At 37.7% G+C, this 19361-nt stretch overlaps 1 protein-coding gene across 1 annotated transcript in view; it reads right to left on the bottom strand.

The window, feature by feature from the left end:
• LOC115440914 (protein unc-79 homolog) overlaps nt 1–19361 on the bottom strand; it is a 47938-nt gene that overhangs the window by 13161 nt on the left and 15416 nt on the right. The window contains 25 exon segments of the mRNA XM_037447504.1: nt 286–362; nt 991–1077; nt 1407–1512; nt 1931–2105; nt 3233–3371; nt 4662–4766; nt 5265–5370; nt 5648–5779; nt 6398–6444; nt 6446–6498; nt 6803–6922; nt 7755–7898; nt 9659–9860; nt 10466–10622; nt 10877–11059; nt 11432–11568; nt 12045–12197; nt 12755–12892; nt 15064–15144; nt 16183–16518; nt 16804–16919; nt 17548–17653; nt 17938–18068; nt 18270–18372; nt 18993–19148. Of these exon segments, the coding sequence (XP_037303401.1) occupies nt 286–362; nt 991–1077; nt 1407–1512; nt 1931–2105; nt 3233–3371; nt 4662–4766; nt 5265–5370; nt 5648–5779; nt 6398–6444; nt 6446–6498; nt 6803–6922; nt 7755–7898; nt 9659–9860; nt 10466–10622; nt 10877–11059; nt 11432–11568; nt 12045–12197; nt 12755–12892; nt 15064–15144; nt 16183–16518; nt 16804–16919; nt 17548–17653; nt 17938–18068; nt 18270–18372; nt 18993–19148 (3290 nt within the window).

Raw genomic sequence — 19361 nt, 5'->3', positions numbered from 1 at the left:
TGCAAGACAGTATTAATTTTGCACGCGTACATATATCTTTAGAAAAAAGACATGTATTGTCCTTGCAAACACTTTAGTCAGTCAGTAAAGTGGGGCCCAATAGAATGTCGATTGCTGAGAGATGATTATCCCTCGACAGTCGACACAATTATGCCGGAACTGGATATACACAGGCTGATCTCGGAACGCGACACACTTTGTGGGCCACTATGGCAGGTTTTAACACCTTACGGTGGTCGCTATCCGGGCGGATATAAAATATATCCGACAGCAGTGTCTACTTACAAGTTTGAGGAGTCGCTGCCGATGGACACTGATGAACTAGTGGACAGCTGGTGTGCTGACCGTGAAGTCACTGTAGCCTACGTCAAGAAAAGTTTCTATATTTTAAATGTATCTAAATGCGTTTTAAAAAAATAGCAACTAGTTGTAGAACGGACTGCTGAGACGAATATCCGCAGATTTAAAACCCAAGGGCACGCATATCTGACTTTTCTAAAATTATGTGTTTATTCTTCTTGGGTTATCGCTTGCTTTAACGGTGAAGAAAAACATCGTGAGGAAACCTGCATACTTGATAAGTTCTCTATAGGAATTTTGAGGGTGGTGGACTAAAGCCTAACCCCTCTCAGTAATAGAGGAGGCCCGTGCTCAGCAGTGGGACAGTATATAATACAGGTCTGATATTATTAAATGTGTTTTCTATTGTAGTTGATGTATTCACGGTAGACAGTCTTTTATTTATAGCAAAGCCCAAGGCAAGCCAAGAGCGGACACACGAGTTAATTAGCAAATATATCGTCCATCAAAATACGTCTTATATATACACAATTATATGCCAAAACTCTTCTCTCTTATCCCAATGAAATGTGAGGTCGTCGCAACACATTTTTCAGAGGAAGGAATTAGCTTCGTTCTTTAAACTGCTGTTAAATTGGGAGGTGACCTAACATAACTTGAAAAATTATAGTACGTATGTAAGTTACTTACAATTTTATTTAGAGGGGGTACCGTGGAAGCAGCTGGTGTTTCCACTTTAGGTGGGTCCTCGTAATGCGAGGGCTCGTCAAATGACCCCTGGAACAAACGTTATTCTTAAATTATAAATACAAAAATTCAATATTTCAAATCGCCTACATTATTTTAGCTCTAAGCAATTTTTTTTTGTACTCGATTAATTACTCCTATATTTGAAGATACACGTTAGTTAATTGTAAAAATGCTATTAGATTGTTTTTATTATATGCCGTGTATCCTTCGTTGGAGGCCCTTAAATAAATAAATGAAATAACAGCGTTTAGTTTGTTTTGGATAGAGAAAAATAAATGTTTTTAGAGTGGATATTACCGTTAAGGAGAATTATTTTGTATAATTTGGATAAATAAACAATAATTATGATTAGTTACAGGAGCAGTGCTTCCATGTACGGTGGTGTCCGACTTGTCGCTCGTCTCCGGTATGGCGATCAGCTCGCTCTCCGACGATTCTTGTTCAAGACTCCATTGCTGGTATCTGAAGGAGTTTTACGGGTCATTTTAATAAATTATTTAAATTTAATTTAAAATCCGATATCGAGATTCAACGAATTCTAATGTCATTTGTAAACATGTCAAGAGTTCTTATTTCTTAGTTCTTAGTGTACTTTCGTGTAGGATTGAAAATAGTGAGATCGTTCATAAAACGGACGGTTTAAAATCACAGTACGAGCAACATTATTTGTAAAGTAAATCTTTGTTAGTTGTGGTTATCACTTGATGCCAATCCTGTTGGAATATTCTAGATTTATAAACAAAACAAGATTGGTGGCATCTATCTCGGAATTGTTTTTTTTTGTTGTTTATACAAAAATACAATTTAACAATAATAGTATCTATCAAACCACAAAGGTTTAACTATTTAGCAGTAGCAGTAGTGGTTGTGGTGTCCGTACTTGTCGTGCTGGTCGTCCCAGTGCGGCGGCAGGTCGCGCGCGTGGCGGCGCGTGCGGTCGCGCGGCGCGGGCGCGGGCGCGGGACTGGCGCCGCCCGGCGAGCCCTCGCCGCACGCGCCCGCGCACGCACCCCCGCCCCCGCCCGCACCGCCCGCACCGCCGCCCGCGCTTGGGTCTACATCATGCAGTTCAATTATGGATCTTATTTGTAGTTGCTTAAGACTCTTCTAACACCGGTTCGACAATGCTTACCAGTTTTAGATTAACCTATCCTCAACAACACTCGTGATAGCGGTATGATAGTTGCTTGCCAACCATACAAGAACAGGACTACCAACCCGACACGCAAACACACAAAACAGCGTATATGTGCTTTAACGCATAAACTAAGAGGAGATTTAAAAAAGATGCTGTTTTACAATCATTTACGCAAAAAAATATGCGTAGGATCCTTACGATATATCAAAAGACTAATCTTAAAGAAAACTAATTTGGATAGGCAGCTTTAATTTTCTCTTACGGTCAGTAAGATTCCTGAATAACCAATAAATCCCCTCCCCATTTCCAATTTCCATTACTCACTCAATAATAAACAAATCAAAACTTTATTTTTCCATTTCAAATGTAGATAGAGTAACAAATACTGCAAGCTATGATAGATTCCATGTACTTGACCACCTCAACCATGTGGCAGTTCCAAAACTCCATGACATACGCAGTCCTGCCTTTCCGGAGGCTCGAAAGACCAAAAATAATTATGATTTCGCCATAGCCCTTTAAGAGTGAAACAGAGAATGTTTTAAATAATTGATACATCGAGTTCCCTAATGCTAATAATAAAGGTGCGATGCGGCTGCAGTTTGATCATGGTCTTCCTACCAATTTAGGAGGATCCATATAACCCGATTCCTACTTCTTCCTGATTCCGGCTTCCTTTTATGTATAATCTAATTCTCATTAGAACGATTTACAGACCACACTTATGCATATTAATATTTATATCGGTCCCCAAAAACAAAATCTTATCTGCAAAATGTCTAGTTGCAGTGTGGAGGTTTTAAGTTAAGTGAAAATAAAAATATCAATTAAGTACTTCTTTCAAAATTTTATGATAATAAATTATTTAGTTTCTATTTTGAGGTAAGTAAATTTTTTGTATTTTCACTTAACTTAAAACCTTCATACTGCAACTGTACATTTTGCAGATGAGATTTTGTTCTTGGAAACCGTCGATATTGTCAGGTTTCCTTTCATAAAAATTCACCTTTAGCCACTGCTATCTACATTTATAGAACCACTGACCTCTAGTCCTCGTGGGTTGTGGCATGACGATCATGGGCGGTATGCGCTTGCACTGATGATACTGCGCTTCCACAGTGTTCAAGACAATACGAATGAGTGACTGGATCTGGTTGCACACTGGGTCACTCCCATAATGGTACTGTACAGATACCCACAAATTTAATGCGTATCAACCTTAATTGTTTGTAGTTAGAGTCTAATATGCAATCAGAAAAACCTAGGGTTTTGACTGTACATCTTAGCGTTTAATTATGTAATTACATAGAATATTTGGATTTAAAAGCGTGCTTCAGTTTTGATGACAGTTACTAACTTAAGAAATATAGGTTTATAATGAATTTTATTGATGACAGATTCTATTATTGACGTCGTTTGTTTATATCCATAGCTAATACCTTTTAGGGTATAGTAATTTTTATATTTAAATGTTAATATACACCTCAGTAATAGACGTTACTGCCTATCAATAGATCAGTATATATAGTTGCTATTACAAAGACGTCAATCAGTTCACTTTATACTATGTAATTTATATAGATTATTATTAGTCAGTCATAAACCCTGGTTAAAGCATTCATCAGATGTCCTAGGACATTGTATTGTTAAATATTATCATCATTTTGTATGAGTAGTAAATAAGTCGCATTTGTACAAAGTCATTAAACAGTGTAGTTTCAGACCGGATATAAGGACCTAATTTGTGTTATAAAAGTTATTACCAATTGCTTATAATTCTGTAAGGTAAGTCTTGTTTGAAATATTCGTGTGACAAGATGTCATAGCGTCCTTAGATATTAATACAAAAAAGCTATATTTACAGAAAATATGCTAGTTTGCACATTAAAATGATATGGAAAACATATAAAGTATGTTACATTGGTGCTTTGCTATTTCACGGTACATTGAGTAACCATAATCGTAAAATGTTTGAATGACAATTCCCAATGTCCGCTCTATATAATCTTAGAACTGAGTTTTGTTAATTCTTATGGATTTACAAATTAGCGCGGCACCCTTAGTGCAATGCAGAGTTGTTTTGTGTAGTTTAATGTAGTGTAGTGTAGTTTAGTGCAGTCTAGTGTTGTGTAGAATTGTGTAGTGTAGTGCAGTGTAGTGTTGTGTAGTGTAGTGCAGTGTAGTGTTGTGTAGTGTAGTGTTGTGTAGGGTTGTGTATTGTAGTGCAGTGTAGTGTCGTGTAGTGTAGGGTTGTGTAGTGCAGTGTAGTGTTGTATTGTGTAGGGTTGTGTAGCGTAGTGCAGTGTAGTGCAGTGTAGTGTTGTGTTGTGTTGTGTAGTGTAGGGCAGTGTAGTGTTGTGTAGTGTAGTGCAGTGTAGTGTTGTGTTGTGTAGTGTAGTGCAGTGTAGTGTTGTATAGTGTAGTGCAGTATAGTATATTGCAGTGCAGTGTAGTACAAAGCAGTATGTGTGACCTTATAGAGCACGACGAGCAGCGCCATGAGCCAGTGGCGGCGCGCGTGCGGCGCGAGCGGCGCCAGCGACGCGCCCGCCACGCTGCAGCCCGCGCCTGCGCAGTACTGCACCACACAACGGCACACTCAACCTCACAATACCTTATAGCTTGTATACTGGGTGCAAACAAAGAACACACGTCGCGCCTTTACCTTCATAGGAAGGTGCAACCAGGCACTTACTTTTGGCCATGTGTCTATCCCATGATGTGATAGAGTGAGCCTATCGTCATATTAGTCACAAATTCCAAAGCCAGGGCTGATACTAAGTACTTGAATTAAATACCACTTCGCCCGACCTAGAATTTGAAGAGCCCCGAGTACTCAGAGCGATATTGCACCCTATATACAATATAACTACCCCACCAAAGCAGGGGAGAACTTTTGGTAAATGTGGTGCCACACCGAATTACCTAAAGTCATATTGTATAAACACGAGGGTTTTTTTTCATACGAAGGCACAGATGCGATATTATTCAATTCAAATATTACAATACTTAGCATTTAATACCAAGTGAAACTATATAAAAGAAAGTGTTTTGTATATATTATGATTCAACTCACCTGTAACACTAAGAGTGTAGTCTCCAGTATACTAGCACCCATCACGTGGTTCTGATCCAGCACTTGTGGCAGATTTGCCATGAACGCGTTGAATATCGATGATTGTCTGTAAATACATCCTTATTACATTAACAATAAACTTTACTTTGGAGAATATATATTTCAATCTGCCAACCCTAAAATCTGATGAAAAATATCCTAAATTAGTGTCTTGCCACATTTTAGAACGTCCTAGATTTATATAACCTTAACCGACTTACCAAAGCCTTATACAGCCTTACATAAACTTATACCCATTTACCTAAACATATTATACCACCCATCTAATCTTATACTCACATACGTAAACATATACCCATATACCTAAATATATATCTACTTACCTAAGCGTATAGGGCGACATGGTGAAGTACTTCTCAGCTGCATTGTACCCGAGCAGCGAGAAGAGATGCTTCAGCACGAGCTCCTGAGTCTTGCCCGCCTGCTTGTCTTCTATCGGATGGGCTTGGTCTGATCTGTTCAACACATTTTTTATTGATTTAAAAACAATGTACGAATCAGTACATCATCATCATCATTAGCCGCAGGATGTCCACTGCTGAACATGGGTTTCCCACAAAGATTTCCAGATCCACCTATTGTAAGCTGCCCACCTCCAGCGACCAACGTACCAGTACAACGTACAACGTAGTGTTAATTTTAAATCGTAACCCATAAAAAATTGCAATATATATACTTTCTTTTTGACCTTATATACAGAATGGATTTTTAAATGGGGCAGCAAAAGCCTTACCTACCATGACCGCTTCGCTTTAGCTTCAAGAAAACTTCATTTTTTAAACTATCCATCATTTTTGATGACTTTAAAATCTGCATTCAGATTTTGATATAAATGTAGTCAGTAAAAAATATTTACCAATGTAATTTTTTGGAGACTATTTTTTTTTTAAATCTCAATGCGGATTTTGTCTTAAAATGATTGGGACAGTCCCTATGAAAATTTCTTGTAGCTACAGCAGTTAGGGTAGCTGCCCTTGCTGCCCCATCTCAAAAATCCATCCTGTATATATTTTCATAGTAACAGTAGCTTACATTTGAAAATGTTTTTTTGACCAGCTACTAAAAATACATACCTTGATAGAAACTGCATTAGTAAGAAAACCAGCAGGTTAGTGGTCTCCCCGGTCTGCCTCCTCGAGGTCTACCACCTTCGGCATTGTAGTGGGGGTTTCTTCTGTGAGACCCAGAAACGTATTAATTTTTTTTATAAAGTAACAGCTGTAGACCGTAAGTTTTAACTTCGAAGAGCTAATTAAAGTTTGAACTTCTTTTATAAGAACACTTAATTGTTAGTCATGGTAATTGTTACTTGTCCTAGCAATTAAATTTCACCCAATCTATTATGGTTGAAAGTTCCACTTATGACTATTTAGATAAGTACTTTAATATTATATAAGACGTATGTGTGATTTGATTCTATTATAACAAAAGAATAGCAAAGAAGTAGCTCAGTTAGTCAAAAGTTTTGAAATTCTTACCATTGTTAGGTCTGTGGCCGGGTGGCTGTGGCGCAGTGAGTAACTGTCCAAGACCGAATCTGGAGGTCTTGCGTTTCAATAACGGTGCGGAGTACTGCCGTGAGTACACTTTTTCACGTTCTATGTCATATAAAAAAATTATAGTAGTATTTCTGAACCGTATAAGTAAAGTTACAATTAAAGGTAAGAGTGAAGTGGATGCCAACAGTTGCAGAAACTGTTTGTATTCAATGCGCGAATTTATATCATTTATCCTATATTTGGAAGAAATGTAATGCTACGTTTACACGCTTGGCAAGTCTCGACAAATGTCCACAAATACCAGCGTGTGAACGGAATGTTTAGCTTGGCTTGCGTAAGCTTGTCGCCGATCCGGTCTAGTGTCTGTTTTGGAACAGAGATCAAACAAGCGAGCATTTGCGACGTACTTACACGTTGGTGCGTGTTCTCGCTTCGTTTTCTTTGTTTATATTTCGAATAAAAATATGTCAAGCCAAACGCAAAAGCGGACACAACTTCAACGTCCACGTCTGCCATGTTTGTCTGCACAGTTTGCCTGTTCGAAACACACTGACACTCGCCAGCGTGGAAATGGTATTCAAGCGCTTGTAAAGGCTTGGTTCACGTGGACGTTTTTCAAGCCTCATCACGCGTAAAACGTAGCATAAGGTTTTATAATTTGATAAAATTACCAAACCTTCTGTATTTACGGGCATTCTAATAGGATAAGTTAGACATATAGGTAACAGAGTAAAGTAATCCCCTATTTACCAACTTAAACGGCTACCAAAGCTGTCCTTCGATTAAAATGTCTGTGATGACATAGTCGACTTGAGCAGCACTACTGCACACGCCTAATACGGTGGATAACGTCGTATGTGACAGAAATAAGTATAGAATTATGAATGAAAAGTTCGATAAATAAATATAAATAGTGAGAATAGTGCAATACCGGGCGCATGCGCGGTGTGGTGCGGCGCGGAGATGGTGCGCTTGTAGGGGCACTTGTGCGCGGCGGGCGCGGCGCTGAGAGCGTCCCGCGCGCGCCGCACGCGCCACACCACGCGCTCCGGGCTCGCCTCCGCGCTCACCAGCTCTGCGGGCACGCCTGGGCCTTATTCTCTATCCCGCGCGTTATTTTAACAGTGCGTAACAGGCACGTAACACAACGCGTCATGTTTAGGACTATAGAAATTTGGCTTACAGAATACCATTCCACGCACATTTCTCGAAGATAACATGACACGGCCGCGTTATGCGTTTACACTATCATACAGAATAAGGGCCCTGCCGCTACACTTGGCGTCTTGTACAAAACTTTATGCGCTTTGTGTTCTTTATCTACAAAGTTGATATTGCATTCAACAAATAACGCGAAAATTTACTCAAATACGTCAAGTGCACCGCCCACGGAATAACTACTGTTAAAATTAATCTAAAAAAAATGATTTTTTTTTTGATTTTCTAAAATAATAAGTACGGTTTTGTGTACAATTAATTTCTAAAAAATTGATATTTTGGCATAACTAGTACTAATTATAAATTATCCATTCATACATTTTTGTAAAGACTAACTCTTACTTAGATTAAGGGCTTAAGACACGTAAACCTCACCAATTGATATCAACATCATAATATCTAGGATGTGTATATTATGTACTAGGTAATATGAAATATTTTAAAATACTATGGACATTTAATTATAAATATAAAAACAAATTAGTATAATAAATATTAACATGACTGTGATTTGAACCTCGTCTAATTTATATTAAATACCTTCGACAATAAAAAACTTTGGTAAACTACAAAATATAATTAAAAAAATTTGGTATTTATGTATATTCTGTCACTCGGTTACTAAGAATAATTTTCGGTGTTGCGATACATTTAAAAAAAATGTTGGGTGTGCGTGTTCAAATCATTAAATTATTTTAATACAAATGTTCACTAGACAGAGTAATAAGTTAGATTTGGTAATGCTGTTCGCCATCTTGAATATTATTATTTTAGCCTCCGTTTCATAGTCAATACCTGGACAAGTTTTAGACCACAAAACGATAGTCTAGTTAACACTAGACCTTATATAGGAGGAAGTCCGCACCCGGGACCTTTAAGGGCTGCGAAGTCTTCATAACGTTGGGAGAAAATTAAAATATAAAAAACCGCGATAAAATTCGTAAAATAGTTTTATTTCAATGTCTAACATTCGCGTAAACGTAAGAAATTATTATTAGATCTAATTTTAGACTAGCAAGTTCTCGCATTAGTATATTGCGCCAAAAAATCTAGACGCGTTTATGTTAGCGGAAATATTTATTAAGTTTATACTCGTACAAATGTGACTTGCCACAAGCTCTGCAAGCTCCAAAATTTGGAGAAGTTGGCTTCTAGTGAGCTTTATAGTACAATGCCCAAGGTCGACGCTCAAGAGCATAGGCTCCACTTCCATTCTTAAACAACTACTTCAGCCACCTCAATATTATAAAAGCACGACAGATCGGTGGTGTCTTTCATCTCGGCGCGAACCAAAAGGTTCGGTAATTAATATCTGTGCCGCACCATCAGGCTGTGGAATGGTTTGCCAGCGCACGTGTTCCCTCCTTCCTATAACCTAGGGTCCTTCAAACGGGGTGTGAAGAAGCAATTATGGCCGGCATAACTGTGCCGACCGTCCAGAGATCTTGTATCTTTGATCGGTCGGCTCTTTCTATGGGCTTCGCTTAACATCAGGTGTAGTGAAGCCGCTTTACTGAGCTTTTATATATAAAAAGCACTCTTTACTACACTACGAATAATCCTTCAACTTCAATTCCTCACATTGTCTTATTAGAAAATATGAAGAATTCCGCCTACCTCTCAAATTAGAGAAATCGATATTCTTATTAGCATTGATCTGCGCTTCCAGCAACAGCGCTTCGAACCGATTGAGAAAGAACTCCCAGGTGAGGATGCGTCGGTCGCTCAGCGTGTTGTGGAGCTGGTATATCGACTGCAGGATCATCGGCCGGTCCTCGATCACCAGGTCGAACTGAGTCTCCAAGCAGTATAGGAGTAGCTGGAAGGAATGACAGATCTCACCAACCAGCTTTGATTAAACATATATAGCTATTGTTTTAGCTGCTCCCAATAAAATAAACATTAGTGTATCAGTAGTCGCGTTACACTGGCTATTTTTTTTCCTTTTTGGCTTATTGGCTATTTAACACCCTTGCGAGTTAAAAAAACGAAGTGTATTAGCGGCCAATTCCAATATTAATAAATCGAATTGTTATTGGCTTGTAAATTGTTTATGAGAATTTAAAAGTATAAAATATGTTTTTGGTATGACGATCGAGTTAAAAGCCGTCCTGGACGAGTCCATTGACTAAATAGCTTATAGAAAGTGATAGTAACTTTCATCAAAGATATGTTTAAATTACAATAAAGGCAATGTTTAGATTTTAGACAGATTAAATTATTTTCGTAATCTGCTAAACATAAACCTTGTATCTATATAAACTTACCATGACATAACTACTACATAAAAAAGCGATGGACCAGTCAGATATATAGTTGGAAATGAAATTGCGTTTTAACCGAAAAATGATTAAAGAACCTTTAATAATTAGGGTTAAATGCACATTGAATTGGGAAGGAAATTAATTAAAATTTCAGACTCACGTCAATAGCATTATCATGTATAGTCCCGATGTACAGGGTGGCTCGCTGAGCCACGTACACGTTTATGTCGTCCATGCTCGATATCAGGTAGCAGAAGGCAGTCGCTAGCGCCGTCTGTAGTGGTAGGCTTGTTTTCACTGGAGATCCGTCCATAAATCTGTAAACAATATACATTTAAAGATATTTACAGTTAATCTTGCTCGAAGGACCAAAAATCCTGTTAGAAGGATCCAACGGAGTTAATTATGGAATTTAATAATATTTACAATAGATTCATTGATTTAAATTTTTTGTCTTCGCATGATCAAGTTATCTGATAGTTAAAATGTAAGTTTTTGTCACTTTTCAATTCAAACATAATATATTAATTTAATATACTTGAAAATATTGTACTACAAAGCCAAAACTAACCGAATAATAACTTGCACTCTCTCCACAGCGGTGAACCGGACCCTGGAGTCAAGGTGGTGGAACTGGTCCCTGATGAGGTTGCACAGGACATCAGCGCCACCGGCGAGGGTCACACAGTGTAGCAACACCGGTACAGCCACCGAGCAGATGTGCGAGTGAGACGCGTTACACACGTTCCACAGGCTAGAGAGAGATGGACAGATCAGATATACAGAGTGTTGCAAAATAAGAGTATAAATGGCTCTTGTTATAATGCGTGAGTTTCTAGGAAGTGGAACTACTATAAAAAACATTCAATAATTGAAATTTAATGTCTCTAAGCAACTTAGGCTATATTTTCACTAAGGTATACACATAGAATGTTTTACTTTTGCGGTTATAGTTTATAGAAAGTGTTTTGCGGTGCTTAGCAGCAGCTGCTCTCAAAACGAGTAATTGATTACTTGATCAATAAAAGTATTAAGATGTGTTGGAATATTATTGACTGCAGAGCCGTTACTTTGGGGTGCATTCCCAAAGTAATGTGTTAGTAAAATTATATAAGAATAATTTTACTTGTCAATTAGCAAGTTCTCTTGGCACCAGATCAGGAAGCCTCTATGATCAGCCAGGGCATCCGTGTTCAACACAAGCACCTGGAGACACTGCAGGAGATGGTACAACACGTCTGGTCGGGAAGTGTTCTTTAATTCCTGTAGAACAGTAAAACAATATCTTTAGTCAGTCCTATCAGTATGAACCAGTTTGATCTTCGGAATTGAGCTGGGGGTGGGATATTTGTATCCGCCGGATAGCGACCTCCATACATAAAGTTTAAAACCAGCCATAGCGGTACACATACTTACAGTCCTGTGTCATAGTAAAACGGTATAAGAAATGTTTCCAACTATTATTTTTGATGAAGTCAAAATTATACAATACAATCTAGTTTTTATGCTTGTATATTTTATAATTAGCTTTAATATTGATTGTAATCTGTTTTGCGTCTTAATTTTAATAAAATAAAATAAAAATTTAATTGTACTTAGATAGTGGACTCTTGTAATAAATAAATACGTTCGGATTAATTTCTCCTTATCTTTATTCTATCATTATTGTTCATAAATGTCAGTAACGATTTGCACGAAAATGTTAGTAAGTTTATTACTGACTATTATTAAAATTATACCTGCAACAGCTGGTGGATGTACTGTAACTCCTGCGGCAACTCGTCGATGCAGAAGTGGAACTTTCCAGCTGAAGTGGGCCAGAAGTTGGCCATTTCCTCTTCAACTGACTCGCCCAAAGCTTCATGGTCTCCGAGAAGGTTTGGAGTTGACACCTACGAATGTATGTTATGTTGAAAACGCCTGGTAAATGGAATAACAAAGTTGATGTTGTACGTCAGTTTTTAGTAAGCTGGTAATTGCGACACATTCGAACTAGTCTATAAATTATCAGCCCTGTGTTATATACTGTCCCACTACTGGGCACGGGTCTTCTCTACTGCTGAGAGGGCTTAGGCCTTAGTCCACCACGCTGGCCTAGTGCAGATTGGCAGACATCACATACTCTCAAAATTCCTATTGAGAACTTCTCAGGTATTCAGGTTTCCTCACGAGGTATTTTAACTTAGAATTAGTCTATTCAAAAGCACCTAACTTTCTACTTAAAGTTTTTTTTAATTCATCTGTGACAAGATAAAATGCTACCAAAAATTGCAGGACAAATTTGTTATTTCATGCGTAATTTTTTTTTATTCATATATGCCATATAGGTTGAAATTAAAATGCGATAAAGTTTTTTTGTCAGAACAAGTTCATAATGACCTATATATTTTGTTAATTTAATTTATATATAGTTATGGTGTGCTAAAAATATTTTTGTTGTGATACTTACATCAGCAGTGGCCGTGGCGACGTCAGTGTCTGTGAGAGTGACAGTATGCGCGGTGGCGAGGGTGGGTGCCTCCGCGGGGGGGAGGGACACAGCCATGTCCAGCTGCTCCGTGATGGTCTCTACCGTGGCCGTCATTATCTGAACATTCGAGTACAGTCAGCCACAAAAATAGCTAAAAATATTTAAAACTTCAAATCGCCTACTGCTATTGTGTACACCAATTATTCATTTCATTAGTGAACTTAAAAGCGTTTGTATTTTTTAGGTGAAAAAATTACAGTTGAATTAATGTGTATAGGTGATTTGAAGTGTTTAATTTCATCAACAATTTTTTTGGCTGACTGTACTGCTGGATTGTTTACTAGGTGACAACTAAGCGCCTGTTTCACATGTCCGAATAAATATTATTTTAATGCGACTAAATACCAAATATAATCAGTAGGTACTTATAAAATTTGCTCATGACAATAAATGTGACTGCACTGCACCTGAAGGCAAGTGCAATGCCATCCAGATAAAGTTTCGAATGGCAACAGATGGCTATCTCATGTCCTCCGACAAAATCATGCTGTCCTAGTCAATCTTTTGCTGAATGCAGGCTTTAGTACTTTTACTCGAACAATGTAAAACAGACTCTAATTGCAATGTGTCTAAGGTCTAAATGTGATGTACTAATTGGTAATAGTGTTGCCAATCAAACACTATAACATCTATAAAGTGATTAAAAAGAACCAGTGTTTGAAATTCGACCATTTTATTCTATATGTTTGTAACACATAAATTATATAAAGAAATAGTATTTTGCACTCCCTAATATAAACTTTTAACGGCGTATAGTGAACACCGCTGTAGAGGAACAGATGGTTACGTTCCTCTATGGAAGAAGATTTCCAGTACGGCAGATGTTGCGCCTGACCGGCTGCAGACCCTTTGATGGTTCCTATTCAGAGATGGCTTATATGCTACGCGTCGCGCAAATTCTGCTATCGCAAGTCAGAATCATCTATCGCCATCTAGCGTGATTGCTGTGCGATATCACTGCAATTGTGCCAATATCATATCGGTCTTCTCGCAGTTCTTCAAACGAACTGTACAATTTCATATTCCTCTGGCCTCGTAATATTTGTAAAAAGGGTAGAATATTTTTGCTTCACCTATTACCAAAATCCTGCTGGGAGGACCAAAATTGCGTTTGTTTTGTGCCTATTATATTTCATTTGAGTAACATAATAATCACTAGGCTTATTGATAATTGAATTTTTATGCCTTTAAAATTTTGTAGGGTTATCTTGTTTCATTTATAAATACATGAATACGCGAATTTGAAATTCTTCTGATGACAAGTGCGTATATTGGAGTGCAAAACATCAATAATAATATAGATGCTTGATCTTACGAGAACATCCTGAAACTTTATTTCAATTACATCGTAATATATTCTTGGAACATAATATATTCGTGAATGTACTCCACGAATAAAAATTAAAAATACGGGCATTAACTAGCGGATCCGCCAATATAATGCGGCGGAGGTGTGCTCGCCCGCTGGCAGTGAGGACAGGTTGAAACCTATCGACTATTTTATTTCAGGGCGGATTCCGCATCCGCGATTTGCCGTGACTTAGGAAAAGAAGTAAATGTACTGTTACGTCTATTGATATCTCGAGAAGTCTGATTATTACAATATCTAAAATGATTTGTATGAAAGTAAACTACAGAGGCTACCACATAGAACTATTCTATTGTTTTATTTACGTCTATGTACAACGTGTACTGTGTAATCTACGATCTAAACAGCTGCACACAATACTTACCTTGTGTCATTGTGAAAATTGCTGATATTATACTACACGTACTTGAGGTGAGATATCATTAACGTTATCTTTCATCAAATTGTAATACATTATCGATTATAAGCTGTCATTGAAAAAGGTATTCCAGAAAAAACCGACATTTATACTTTACTTCATTCTGGCCTTCCTAGGAATTCATAAGTTAATTTGAATTCTATTATTTTTTTGTTAAAATATAATTGGTATTATAAAGTATAATTTCTTGTGCCATACCTATATTTTCACATATTTTTCAACAAAAAATTGCTTGAAGTAATTAGCATTTTTTTCTCATTAACATGATCATCATAATACCATCCTTATTGTAGAAATAACAAAAAAACAATCAAAACGTTAAATAATTGGTACCTGTAGAAGATATCGCCTCTCACTACGTGTAGCACAAAACCAGCTAGCTAACACCAAAAGCTCACAAATACGTGACACATGATAAAGCTGAACAGAAAGTCGACATACTTGCGCATCGGGTGACGACTTAGTCAGCCCCGAGTCCGAACCGACGTCGCTTATAAGAGACAGTTGCATGAAATGGACAAACTATACAACTATTATAATACAGAACTTAACGTGACGGCCTGGAGACAGAGCGTATCCCTTGTGTTAGACGAAAATGTTCGTTTCCCAAGATAAAGGCCTCGAATATCTCTCGAATAGCCTCGAATAATATAATCGTGGGAATAAAAAAATTAAAAAACGCCTTTCAATATCTGAAGGAGAGGAAATTTGCCTTCTATCTATTTATGTTTCTTAGAGCCTAAAAAATAATATGTGGGCCTACAATTTCTTATTGTATTAGTACCACGAGGTAGGGATCACAAAGCGTGTTTCTTCGTGTAATAAATCCCTAATAATGTTTTGAAGGATAAGAATTTTGCCTTCTATTAATCTGTGTATATCTCCAAGACTCTAAAAAATTATAAGTAGACCTCAATTTATATTGGTATCACGAAGTAGAGAAATGTCGATAAAGTTAACATTAGATATCGTTAAAGTCTCTACTATTAAGGCGAGCATTAAGGTTATATTATTTATTTAGCATCTTTGAAGACAATGCTATCAATCTTGATATCAAAATTTTGTGAAAATTATACTAGTAATCTATATAGTCGATAGTTATTATAAGTTATTTACTTTTAAAAGATAGCGTACAATAAAATGTGGATAGCAATTTTTGGACTAATAAAAATGTTTTGGATCCGCTCTGAACACACCAGGACGTCATCAAAGAAAGAGACATCAAATGAAACTATACAGACATAAAAAGAGATAGAACAGCGGCTAATGAACAAATCAACAGATAGAACGGTTAAATCGGAATCGTTTTCGGTATTTATCGGAAAATTTAGTAACATTGATGTCTCATATATTTATTGAATAAATAGAAAAAAATGATTTCAAAATTCCAATAATGTCCACTTTATAGTAGACGCAATAAAAACCGAAAACTGTAATATTTTCTTTTTTTTTTGTCTGAGTAGGAGTTATAATAAACATAAAGATATGCTGACCGGGCGTTCGCTATAAATCTGTGAAACCTTTGAAAACCACTTTGAATGCTTAATTGTTTATGTTCACATTTTTTTCAAGTCTATCAACATCAAAATGTAACCCCATTATTTTTAAATAAAAAATAGCATTACTTTTTTTTTTTTCAAAAAAATTTTTTTTTCTTTTTTCCTTTTCAAAGGCTTCGATAACCGAACATCGAGCGGCCGGCCATGCGCATACGCACATGCGGCACGTGCACGAGCACGCCGCCCACCGCGCCGCGGTCCACGAGCGCGTGCGCGCCTCCTTCCCTGCCGCGCCCGCGCCCGCGCCCGCGCCGCCCGCGCGCCCGCGCTCCTCTTCGGGCTGGCTGCGTCTGCTTGACGGCTCAGCCCACGCCTCGTCCGGGGATGATTGGAACATCTGGTGGTAAGAAAGGCTACTGATTGTAACACGTAGATATCATGTATTACCGCCAAGCAGCGTCGGGCAAGCCAACTTCGGATTTATCGTCGGTTCAGAGTGATGATCGCGGTTAATCCAATCATGACTTTGACTTTCAATGTTTGAGTAATATTTATGGGGGATCCCGAGACTAGCTATTTAGCAAGCTTCCTCTTATCATTTACTTGTATAAAAAAACGTCCTAAATCATGACCTAGCATCGCTGTTGTCTATTGGAGTCATATGAAGTAATGTGTCGCGTACCATGGAGGGGTCCGGCGGCCGGTGTGTGGCGAGTGTCCGCACGAGATGGACCCCGAGCTGGTGGCACAGCGCCGCCGCCTCGCAGTACGAGCACAGACCCTCCGCCGTGCACTGAGCTAAGGGACAACATACGGATTATCTTTATGTAATATAATCCTGATAAAAACATACCCAGAGCAGGTGTTTTACGGACAGGAAGATTTTTGTCCTTTGTTTCTTCATGCGGCTGTTTATTTTCCTTCATTGACATATTTACAATTAAAAACTGCTTAATTATTGATTGCAATAAAATTTACTTCACAAATGTATACTATAAAAAATTAATAACAGCCCTGTATTATATACTTGCCCACTGCTGAGCACGGGCCTCCTCTACTACTGAGAGGGATTAGGCCTTAGTCCACCACGCTGGCCTAGTGCGGGTTGGTAGACTTCACGCACACTCAAAATTTCTATACAAAAATGCAGGTTTCTTCACGATGTTTTCTTTCGTCGTTAAAGCAAGCAATACCTCACAAAGAATACACACATAACCTAAGAAAAGTCAGAGGTGCGTGCCCTTGGGTTTTAACCTACAGACATTCGTTTCGGCAGTCCCTTCCACAACCAAACACTATCGCCGTGATCACAGGTGTACTAATTTTTATTTCAAATGAATTCACAGAAATCTAATCCGGAAAATTACTTTCATACGGAGCAATAAGAAACCTAGAAACAAAATAAGGTAAGTGAATTGTAACGCACCATGCTCGAGGGTGTTGGTCTGGTTGGACTTGAGCATGAGCCGCAGCAGCTTGGTGGCGTCGCTGCTCACGTCCTGGATGTTGATGCGTCGCTGCTGCAGCTCCAACTGTACGCATGCGCAGGTCACACAACAACGGAAACCGATTGTTTTCTCTTCAAAAGTAAAGTACGATAGCAAATGCAAGTTAAATCATCGACAAATATAAGTAGTGTTTTAATACCTAATATTAAGTTATATATATATTTTTTTTTTCTTTCAGTCTGATCTATTCTCCAAAATGGCTGAACTGTGATGAGACTTTCATTAACAAATTCTTCAAAATTTATCCCATATTTTAGTATTTTTTTTATTTACAGAGAAGCATGATAATTATAATATAATAGTCGTACTTGTTTGAGCAGTATATCGAGCATTAGTATGCAGCAGGTGAGGTTCTGCGGCTTCATCTCCTCGTCACGTTCCTTTTTCTCCTTCTCGGCCGTGGTGGGAGACTCCTTAGAGTCTTTGAGGTTTGTTGAATCTGAAAAAAAATGTGGAAAAAAAATGACTTTATGAAAAAAAATATCTATGGTTTTAAAGATCGGTTAGTAGTGAAATAACACCTAATACGAATCCTTCAGAACTTATATTAAATTTAATTTATATGATACTGACAATGTTAAATAAAAACTTAAAATTTGTTCCGACATTTAAAAAAGTATAAAAAATCGCAATAACGTACTGGGGGGAGGTTTGACGATCTTCTCTGGCATGTTGACGACGCAGTGGCTGAACAAATCGAACAGTTGCGTCAGAGGCATCCGCACGTCCAGCAGGGATATCGTCTGAAAACAAGAAAACATAACATGACACTAACATTGAAAATAAAACTACTTTACGGATTTTTTCGCTGTTTTTATATTATTATTTTCTCCCGACGTTTCAAAGACTTTGGAGCCTTCATGGCCTTCATAATATAAAAACCGCGAAAAAATCCGTATAATTGTTTTATTTTCAATGTCTAACATTCGCGTAAACATAAGAAATCATTATGACACTAACACCCTAAATGAGTACAAAGAAATAAAGCGCAGAGACTATAACCGCAAATATCCAAAATACTACAAATACTACACAAAAAAAATGTTTTCTCTTACTGTTTTGTTTGTATTATTCGTTAAAATATCGACCACGTTACGAATTCTGTGAGTGATTAAAAGCAATATACGATCCCAATCTCAATCTTCAATCCGATTTGAAGTGAATTATCAATCAAAACGAGTAATTTGTAACCATGTCAAAAAAAACTTTCTTCTGATTGGTCCATTTTTGAAATAGTTCGAAAAATCAATTTTAATCGTTTATTGAAAATCAGTAAGTCTACCTTACAATGCAAGAGATAGTCTCTGAAATTTAACAATACGATAAGATTCCGTGGGCACACTAGTACGAGACTTAAAATGACCTGGAACCACTCCAAGACCGGCAGCACAGTCTCCGGCGTGGGGTTCTGCGTGACCCTGATGGCTGCGAACTTGTACAGCCCTTTCTCATCCACGCCTCCCATCACGCCGTCCGGCTCCAGGATCTTGCCCAGAGACACTTTCAATTCCACTAGTTCCTGTGAATGGAATTGTTTATTGAAGGAAGATGTCAGTTTCCTTGGTCAAATTTATTAGCATCAAAGTAAATGTTTTTCATTTAAAATTGACAAAACAATCAACAAAAGAATATTAGATATGTGAATCAAAACAAAACACAGAAATGACCACATAATATATGAGTTCATGAGAATACGAAAAGCTGAGATCAAATGTCTCCTAGTTCATCATAA

Source organism: Manduca sexta, chromosome 6 (genome assembly GCF_014839805.1).
Source record: "Manduca sexta isolate Smith_Timp_Sample1 chromosome 6, JHU_Msex_v1.0, whole genome shotgun sequence".
NCBI lineage: Eukaryota > Metazoa > Arthropoda > Insecta > Lepidoptera > Sphingidae > Manduca > Manduca sexta.
This window is presented reverse-complemented; position numbering and strand designations above follow the sequence as displayed.